Source organism: Morone saxatilis, unplaced genomic scaffold (genome assembly GCF_004916995.1).
Source record: "Morone saxatilis isolate NCDOM2014 unplaced genomic scaffold, NCSU_SB_2.0 Contig8, whole genome shotgun sequence".
NCBI classification, from domain to species: Eukaryota; Metazoa; Chordata; class Actinopteri; family Moronidae; genus Morone; species Morone saxatilis.
Window position 1 is genome coordinate 13,836,630 of NW_023340257.1, and position 10,201 is coordinate 13,846,830.

The 10,201-nt window shown below is 41.3% G+C and overlaps 2 protein-coding genes across 2 annotated transcripts in view; both read left to right on the forward strand.

The window, feature by feature from the left end:
* The first annotated feature begins 1,554 nt into the window (after window positions 1–1,554).
* On the forward strand, window positions 1,555–3,244 carry crybb1l3 (crystallin, beta B1, like 3). The gene is made up of 5 exons (XM_035680121.1): window positions 1,555–1,632; window positions 1,742–1,860; window positions 1,943–2,075; window positions 2,748–2,890; window positions 3,076–3,244. Exons 1-5 carry the CDS (start codon window positions 1,567–1,569, stop codon window positions 3,242–3,244), a joined length of 630 nt encoding a protein of 209 aa, XP_035536014.1. The 5' UTR covers window positions 1,555–1,566.
* Window positions 3,245–5,010: 1,766 nt separating this feature from the next.
* The window catches only part of unc119a (unc-119 homolog a (C. elegans)), a 17,143-nt gene continuing 11,952 nt past the window's right edge, over window positions 5,011–10,201 (forward strand). Inside the window, exon 1 of the mRNA XM_035680308.1 lies at window positions 5,011–5,286. Coding sequence (XP_035536201.1) covers window positions 5,163–5,286 — 124 coding nt within the window. The 5' untranslated portion in view covers window positions 5,011–5,162. The remainder of the gene's footprint in view (window positions 5,287–10,201) is intronic.

Below are 10,201 nucleotides of genomic sequence, written 5' to 3' on the forward strand. Positions count from 1 at the left end.
GAGAGAGAGAGAGAGCAAATGTGTGTGTGTATGTATGTGTGTGTAGAGGGGCGGGCAAACTTTCTGCTGATGGCAGTGACTGTCCCCGGTGCCCCACAATGGTGCTGGACAACAAAACAGGCAGCCGAGTCAGCACGACTTGTCCGCAGATAAGCAGCGTGACCTCTGACCCTGCACCATGCTCTAAACAGCTCACAGCCAATCAGAAGTCAGAATCCGGCCTGTATAGACTCAGGCTGGTTGTGAATGTATATATATATCCCCACTCACAAGGCCTGCGTCCATCACTTTCTCCAAAGGTCGGTCCGTTTCAACCTGCAATTGTAACTGTAAGTTTCCACTCTAAGGTCTTCTAACTCTTTAAGAGCTGCTAGAATCACTGGATATGATGGGGAATATTATGGTTTACTTTTCTACTCACACTTTGGACTGAAAGAACCAAGCAAGGATTTTATCCTCTCTTAATTTTGGACTGAGTAGATGGAATATTGACATAAAATGCAGCAGGGTATGATTTTATGTTTTAGGGCCGCTCTCATGTTCAGTGGCTCATCATGTGGTAACATGGAGGAGAAAGATAAGGGACCGTGGCTAAAACTTTATCCTTAAAAAAATTGATAATGGCAGGTTTGGACAGATGTGTGGCTGGTTAATGAGTATTCTTGCTCTCATGGAAAGGCCAAAAAGATCACGGGATGTGCTACCACTTTGAGGTAGAATCAGATGAAATTGCTAACAAATGGTTGCTTGGATGGATTTCAGCAAGCAAAACATAAAGAGTTGATCAGTTATAGTCCACTTTTACTGGAAAGACAGAATTATGTTCTCCATTTTGCTATTCAAATATAAAATTAGGGTGAAAAAGGCAAGAAAAGACATTCAGCCTTGAGATTAATGTTGGGTCCATTATAGAAGAAAAGAAATAAAGATGTTGGACTGTTTCGCATTATGTTTTGATCTTGAGGAGCACATTCACACCCATTGAAAATCTTGTTTTTGCTGAGTGATTTTGTTGTGTACTCAAGGGTGTGCCGGTACACCATGACATCATTGTTGGGTGTGGTTACAGAGCACACTTTAGGCACTACCACACCCATCAGTGATTCTGGTTATGGTCAGAAACAGACTTTCCACCAGAGAGGGCAGTGAAATGTTGCTTTTCAGCCCGGTCTTAACTCATTAAAGCCTCCATCAGGCTGCACCCTCAGACTGTTCTTGAGTGGCATAAATTAATTGGATTAGACTGTATGCTCCTCACAAAATAAAGGCACATATAGAAAAATGTTCTTTAGTGTTTGATCTGATTTCAATCTTTTTTATAGACGTAAACATCTTCATATTGATCCTCAATGCATTTAGATATCAAAGCGTGCCTCAGTTCAGGGCATTTGCAGAGGCCCTTTTGTTATAGTGATACAGTTCTGAATGTTAGATGAATGAATGAATGTTGGCTTGGTTTGCCATTTTACACACCACTCTATTGGAGTACACGCTGTATCATAACCCCACAGTGATCTCTGAAAATGTCTGACTGACTTTGTGTTTCTTCTCTCTCTAGATCTGATCATGTCTCACTCAGGTGCTCAGGGCAGTATTGGCAGCCACTCTGCCATGGGGATGCACAATCACAAGGTACTCCTACTGTTTTTCTTTAATCTACCAATCCTAAAAACTACAAAACCTCATTGTGCATTGAAAATATTTGACATCAGACATAAATTTGGCCTGTTTTACCTTTCAGATATACCTCTATGAATATGAGAATTTCCAAGGCCGTAGGATGGACCTGTTTGGAGAGTGCCGTAACCTGTGTGAGAAGGGTTTCGACAGAATCGGCTCCATCAGGGTGGAGTGTGGACCGTAAGTCTACCGCGCCTGCCATCCAAATATGTGTTACAGCAATGTGTATCTGAGTAAAACATCTTTCTGTCTATCTGTCCAGCTGGGTGGGTTACGAGCAGCAGAACATGACTGGTGAGATGTTCATGCTGGAGAAGGGAGAGTATCCCCGCTGGGACACCTGGTCCAACAGCTACAGGTGTGACCGCTTCATGTCGGTCAGACCCGTCCGAATGGTAAGTTGGGGTCGGACTGCAAGGGCTTTTTGTGCCACATTTCCTGTCTATTGTGGCTGCGAGTGCTGATTTTTATCACAGTTGTCTATCCTCTCTCATCCATCTTTTATTGGCACAAGGGGGAAGTGCTTTTTATTGTTGCAGTTATATGTGTATTTATAGGCTCAATCCACTGGCAGTATTTTTGGATTAAAGCTTTTATTAGCCGACTATGCCACTATGTTTCAGTTTGATGATATTCAGACTAAAAAAAATCCAGACAACTGCAAGTACTCAGTGTTCTCCCCCGGAGGTTTGGTCTTAGTTTCTAAAACCACATTTCTATTCAAACCCATAATCAGTATAATGTTACAATTCATGTAACCATAGTGTTCCTGACTGGAAAATCTCATTGGTTGAATTCTGGAGCTGCACCAACCACATCGACAAATATCTGTATGAAAAGTGGTAAACATCAACTCACTTGAAAGTAATGTTTGCACATTCGTTGATCTATGCTTTGCACATTCCGCCCTCTTAGTTTTAAACACTGTACAGCTCTTTTCAGTTTAAAAACCGATATATCTTTATTTTAAATTTATGACTTTTGCAGGACTTTTTTCCCTTTTATTCTCTCTTACTGTCTCTGTTAGCAATAAACCTGATTTGGATTCTGATCCTTGTATCTTATAGGATCCCCAGGACCACAAGATTTGCCTGTATGAGTGCCCAAACTTCGAGGGTCGTAAGATGGAGGTTTGTGATGAGGATATTCCAAGCCTGTGGTCTTACGGCTTCCAGGACCGCGTTGCCAGCCTTCAGGTCACCGGTGGAACGTAAGTCATTTCTAGTCATCCTCTAATAAGCTGGTAGTTTCACTTGTGTAATTGTTATAAGAGTACTAGTGTATTTATAGATGTTTAAATTCCCCCTTTACAGAAGTGAGAATGTCAAAATTAAACAGACACAAAGCTTGTAACTCATTCTCTGGTTCACGTGTTTCTCTCCATTCCCCACACAGCTGGGTGGGCTACCAGTACCCTGGCTACCGTGGCTACCAGTACGTGTTTGAAATGGGCCCTTACAAGCACTGGAACGACTGGGGAGCCCACCACGCCCAGATCCAGTCCATCCGCAGGGTGAGAGACATGCAGACACACCGCAGGGGCTGCTTTGAGATGACCGCATAGAGAGGAGTCCAGCAGACTGTGGGCTAACCGGAGGGAATACCATGGGGTTAAGGTTGCCATGCTGCTGAACATCCCTTGGAAATTCTTCAACAGCCACTTAGCCGCACAAGCTAACGGCTTTTGAATATTGTTACTGCTTTTACTGGTAGGATTTGGGAGTATGTGGCATCGTGAATGATCTTGATTAGAAGTCCTGATTGTCACAGACTTCCATAGCAACTGTAACACCTGTAAAAACGGTAGCAATGCTCTCTGTCTACAGACCTCATAGAAAGATAATATGATTTATCATATTTATGAAAGCGAGATTATAGGGGATTAGCAGATTAAAGTTGATAGTTTGTGTTTATTAGTTTGTTTCAATGCTATTACACCCCTTTTATTTTATTTTAATTACTCGCCTATGTGTTTCAAGCTGAAATGATGCCAATAAGCCTGTTCACCAAAGCGCTCTTCCTCTCCTGGGATCCACAGATTTTAGAGAGTAAAGGGATAAACAATCACATCACTCACACAATACTACCATGGACAGCTCTCAGCTCTGCACATGCCCTGCAGTAAGTTTGCCAAGCAGAGGGAGGCACTATCTCCTCATCACGGCTCCAAAAGCCTCCCTTCAGTGACTGGAGGAGGCTACTGGCAAGTCTGTGATTAAAGAGAAAGGGGACTCTGCAGGGTTGTGTTTTGCAGATGTGAATATCTTTTGGCTGTCCCTGTTTCAGCTCATTGATGGGGCTGTCCAGAAGATTTGCTTTTTACACTTTCTCAGGGATGCTGGCATCTGGAAAGCAAATTTCCAATGAAAACAATGAAATAAAGATATTACAAAGCTCAAATATAGTCTCAGTTCCACCTTTGTTTTGCTTGCTTTGATACAATGATCATAATGGTCTTATACTGAGTGCTACAACTGGACATTTGTCACTAATCCTATTTTTTATATCAACAATGGGTTAAAGGGACATGTAATATGTGAAAGGGCTTACTGTTATCAATGAACCCAAAGAGAATTATTTACCTGGCTTGAACATATTGGAGCATAAAGCATCTAAGGAGACATTTCCTGCAGGAGTTGGTAGAGACCCAAACAGAGCTATAAGGAGAGTACATATTGGACTTCATTAGCAGGCCAGAAACACGACTCCAAATGAATGCTTGGGTTGTTCAGTGTCTATGAGTGGGGAATTGTTTGTAACCATTATAAGGTGATAATGTATAGGTTGCTTTAAAATACTATACTTTATATGTTAGGTACAATGGCACAGAGCCAAACCTCAAGAATATATTTTATATTTTGAGTTTATGTGTTGGGAAGCTAAAATGCACATTATGAACCTACAATCTATATTTCTAAAGAATCAGTCGACATAACCAGCTTCCTGATGATTTAGCGTCCCGAGCAGTTTACCTGAGCTAAAAATCATTTCAAGAGGTCATTTCTGACACCTGTGAACTCCTGCCGCACTGAGGTGAGGAGCTCATCTCTGAGGTGAGGTAACGAGTACTGAGTAATCAGTTACTGTCCCCGAGTAAAGCCCAGCCATGCACGCTCTGGTGTATGAGCAGATGACGAGGCGCGCAGACAGACTATCAGCCACACACCACTGGTCGGTTTAAAGCCACAGGATTTGGATTAAATAGCTTGTGAGAGAGCCGATGAGCCTTGTGCGCGGGAGGGAGGGAGGGAGGGAGCTAAGAGACTGATTTTTATCTTTTACCGGATCGAGAAGGGGAGGAGGCACGGAGAATGAGTTATTCTTGTAGCAGCACAGAGCCTGTTTGCTGTGCGGTGTATTAGCCAGCGCGCAACTAAAGGCTGCGACGCAAGTAAATCGGCTCCTGCGGCGACGACGCCGAGAGCATCAGAAAGCCTCAGTTCCTGTCAGGTTGCGCACCGAACAGCCCTCTTCTGCTGGACATGAAAGTGCAGCACGGCTGCAACTCATCAGACATGGGGATCCCGGTTACAACTGAAGAAGAATTGCGCAGAAATACCGTAATAACGCCCGAGGATGTGCTTGGGCTACAGAAGATCACCAAGAGTAAGTAACCCGCTACTGTAATTGACACAGTTAGAGGAGATTAGTGCAACCCATCTGCTGTTGCTTCCTTGTTCATTGTGTCTTTCTGTATGTAATGTTACATATTCCCTGTTTTTATTGGCTGTCTCGCCAAACACATAGCTGGATACCATGGACAGCGACACAGTGTGAAAGGACCTCAGAGAGTCTATAGCTTTAAATAAGACTTTTAACCAGTGTGCATTACAGTCAGTAAGCACTTTATAGGTTCAATATCTTACCCAAGGACAGTTACTGGTATTTATTGCTGTATGAGGCAAGCAGCCTGTTGAGTCCCCCCTTTGTTACTAATAATACTAATGTGTGTGTGTTTGTAGGTGTTGTGTCTGAGTGTGTAGGCACTGAAAGAGATAGCAGTTGACTGTATGTACTTCCTGGTGTGCTTATCAAATCCTGCTGAAGAAAATCTGGCTACATCCTCACCTCAAGACACCTGTGGCTCTGAGGTAACAGGTGGCCAGAGATGTGATCCGCTGATTATAGCTGGACACAGAAAGTAGTCAGCTGCTGGAACAAATACATGAGAAGAATACAATCAGCCTGTTGTTTGACATAATATGGAAACTGTTTCCATACTATGTCATGGAAACAGGACAGGGCAGGTTGTTAAAGGCTACAGAGACTGGAAGTAAACTAGTAGGCCTGGTTTCAAGCCCCTGAGCTGAGTCTAAGGAAATTGATTTAACTGACTTTGAACTTTGAAAATCTATCTCATAATATCATACACTATCACCTGGATTGCACATTTTACATTGATAAAATTAGTCTTTTTTCTAACCAAGATATAGCTGTTGTGATTGAGGGTGAGGTTGGGACTGAATTGCATGGGTCTAAGTAGAGTCTGGGTAGTACATATTAAAATCTACTCTGGAGCCACTACGGATGCCTTAGATAGCATGAATCTGACATTAGAAATATTAGTTTAACCAAGTCTTTTCTCAATTACTAGATTTCTTTTCTTGAACTTTCAGCCTCATCTCAAGGTCTTTGTCAGCAAATGTGAGCAAACTATTACTAATGATTGTGAGAGGGGATTGAAAGCTCTGAACAAAGCTATAGGATGGACCATAAGATTTTTGTCCGTGTAATGTTTTTTGTTTGGTAAGTCTAATGACATTCACTTCTAAACCAAATTTGTAAGTGCAATGAAGAAAATCTACGTTAGATTTGCATTTTTATTGTCGTTATTAGTAATCCAAACACCACGCCACCATCAACAACAACAGGACTGAAACCTGCTTTCACTTAAATTGATTAATTGTTCATTTTAATGAACTGACAACACAAAACACAAGAAGCTGTCATTGTCATTTTCATTCATTCATCATTCATTCACAAAAAAAACTCACAAAACATAATTTTCTGCTCTTATCCCCTCTCAGACCATCACATCTGTTTTCATTTGGAAAAGCAATACTAGGGCTCCGTCAGTGCAATTATACCTAAATCACTCATGATGGTGCGGTAATCCCGCTCTCCATTGACATCTAAGTAATCTGGATTATGTCAGGAGGGCTGAAATGCAGCCTTCTGCAATGACGTGATACACCTCAGGCAATTAATGACCCTGGAGCAGAAGTGTAAGGTAGTTTGTTTACATTGTGGATATCAGATTAGAAATGTAGCCATTCATTTACACAGCTTAAAAATATTATTATTATTATTATTATTATTATTATTATTATTATCAGCAATGAAATTTCAGTTAATTTGTGCCGTAGCTCAATGATATTTGAGTTTACACAAATGAGCTGATGTTGATTCTCCTCTTCTTATTTCCTGTTGAGTGGTGAGAGTGCACAAATTTCTCCCCAAGGCCCAATCATTTTAAACGACAGACCATACAAAAGACCTATACCGCAGAGATAAGCATAGTGTGCCGGGCAATTCAGGCAATCATCTTCTGCTGAGAAAGGAAGAGAAAGGAAATCGCAGTTGGAAAAGAGGGAAGCAGAAAATGCCCCACCGTACAGTGCAAATGGTTTTTCTAGTTGTGCTTTTGGGAGGTAAATGCCACCATTTTGGGGCAGCCCAGCTCCAGTCTGTCACGGTGGTTTAGTGCTGATAAGCGAGGCACAGCGCCTCATTGTCACACAGGCAGAGAGGAGAAGAAATATAATCCAGATGGTAGAGAAGAGCTGTTACGATATAAAGCACGGCACATTATCAGTTTACTGTTTCCATGATGGATGATTTATGATAAACAGATAAACAAAAATACTGCTATTACTGAATAAATGTTTTTCATTTTTAATTCACATTTTGTAACCTAAATTAATAACTACTAAGGGACAACAAAAGGGTTATAATCAAGATATATTTTTGAAGAAACTTTCACTGTTTAATTCCCACATTGTTTTATCATGTTGTGCATTTCTGGATTTTTATTTGTTTTTACCTTTATTTAACCAGATAAGTCAATTGAAAACCAATTCTCTGTGTTGAAATTGTCATCTACTACTCTGTTATTAACTACCCATGTACCCACTTTCCTGTCATCCCCCATGTCTATTTGTGTTTCCATGTAAGTGCACTGGATTCAGAGCAAGAGAGTGGATTTCCTGTTGTTACAATGTGAAAATGGAGCCTCTTACAGAAATGGAGCTTCAGTCTTTCAATCTAACTGAAATAGTTTTTAAATATAAAACATCAATTTAAATGATACACTCCTCAGTTGGGTCAAAGCTAACTCAGAGCTCCAGATCTCTGGCCTAACTCCATGTTAGCAGGGATTCAGCCCTACGTTGAAACAACAGAGGGGGCTGAGTTGGTGGTGGCACGTTGTTCGAGGTACCGGTGTGACAATGAAATACAGTCCTGAAGGTCCAGTTGGAGTAACAGATTAGTGTGTTTAAAGGCATAGCAGACAGCAAAAGACTTTGTGCTTCCCCAACACTGAACAAAAATGACCGTTGGAAGATAATCTGCCTAAGATGCATATAACTTTGTATAAACTTCAATGCTCATTTTAGCACAGAACAAGGACTTTGAATTTTGTCCCCAATCACTCCCATTGGTAGTACATTAGAGAGGAACCTCTTAATGTCCAGTATGGAACAATTACAGCAAGCAATACCTCTTTCACTGTCCTCATAGGCACCTGATTGCCCAGATGGAGGGGTAGAGAGAACGATAACTGTCATTTTACGGTATATAATTAGTGTGCAGAGCTTCTGGGTCTGTGAAGTGAAGCAAATGTGGAAGTGTCTTAAACCTGCACTCTGTCTAATGACCAGTAGGGGGCAGCTCCATGGGCTCGATAGAACTGAGCCTTATGGATAATAGTGACCCAACTTCTCACTTGATTTATTAGCTCAGTAAACAGTTTCCTAATAAGTTTATGGTCTGAGTCACTAGTTTGAAGTCTTCTGGTGGCTGAAAATGACCAACATGGCAACGGCTATAATGCCAAACACGATGGGTGACATCGGACATAGGTTCACACTTGATATGTCCTAACTGGCCACACAAAGGTCGGGCGAAAGGTCTGCCGTCATGGGATAATGGTGCTCACTTTGATTGTCAAAGGCGTTAATGGTTTTGCACTCAGATGTACACTTAAAAAGTGAAGAAAAGTAGTAAAGTGAAAAACGAGAGCTTGAGAGAGAGAAGTTGGAATCCTGCCTCTGACTTCGTGAAGTGGATGTGCTCGTTGGATTGTCCGTTTCAAAAGTTACAGGAACTGATGGACCACATGTTGAACATGAAGATGCTGCTCAACCATCTGACAAGGACTTACTAAATCTAGGACTAAAATCATACTGGTGCTTTTAAAATGAAGTGTCCATTAATATCAAATGCACCATCTTCTTAATAATAAATAATAAAGCAACAAACAAGAATCGATACAGACAATTAAAAGAAAGACAGAGAAGTTGGTATTACAACGTAATGGGATGTAGGAGTTCTATCACACAAGATCCTCTGTTGGTATTTTTGACTCAAAGGATCCACATTGGTGTGTAATTTTGCCTCATCCAGATGATTTACTCAGAACAGTCTGGCTCCTTTTACACTAATGGGTGATCAATTATTTGGCCTTAATAAGTCTGGAACAGAGAGCAGTGCTTTATCTACTTCGGGCGGGATTTCCACTCTGTGATGTCTGCCAACACAATGGATACAGCTTTAATTAAAATTGATTGGTGCTGCCGGTTCTTAATCTCCCATGCACAGCTGTCACAAGGTTACTCTTTCAGAGTGATTTGACATGGAGAGAGACGGCTTGTTGCATCCACATCAGTAATCAACACAATCTAAGGCTTGTGCGTGGTGTTTCACTCTCAATCAGGCACTAGTTTCCAGACTCAGCATCATATTGACTCAGTATTACAAATTTGAACATGCTGAATGTGCATTAGTGACAATTTTACTGTCCAATGGTTCAAAATCCAAGTTTGTTTGGGTCATTGATCAATACCAATAACTCAGTGATTATTGGCTACAGCTGATATTTCTGGAAGCTCCTTCAGGTGAGGTTGAAAGCTCCCAAACTTCAGACCTAATTTCTTACCTCATTTTGAATTAAACTGCGAAACTGACAAAACGAGAGGAGTTGACCTCTATTCTTTCAGGTTTTAGTACTAAATCATATTAGCTCACACCAACATGCAAAGAAGCCCAGAAGACCCTCTAAAGTATAAGAGGTGAAAAATCTTAAACATCTTGAAGGTGCTTGAGGACAGATGTCAAACACTCAGCTTGTGGTCTTTGTTTGTAATGCCCTTCCCTCTAAAGAGATACGGCTCTCAGAGCAGCATTTTCTCCACAGTAAGATGCTCCCTTTCTGCTACTACGTGCCAGATCATAGATGATATAACACTTACATGGCAAGTGGATTTTCAATTGCTTGCACGTGATAACTATAGTATGTCAG

Coding starts and splice junctions, on each gene's coding strand:
- crybb1l3 (XM_035680121.1), top strand. CDS start 1,567: ATGTCTCACTCAGGTGCTCAGGGCAGTATTGGCAGCCACTCTGCCATG. Junction 1,861..1,942: donor ATCAGGGTGGAGTGTGGACC/GTAAGTCTACCG, acceptor CTATCTGTCCAG/CTGGGTGGGTTACGAGCAGC. Junction 2,891..3,075: donor CTTCAGGTCACCGGTGGAAC/GTAAGTCATTTC, acceptor TTCCCCACACAG/CTGGGTGGGCTACCAGTACC.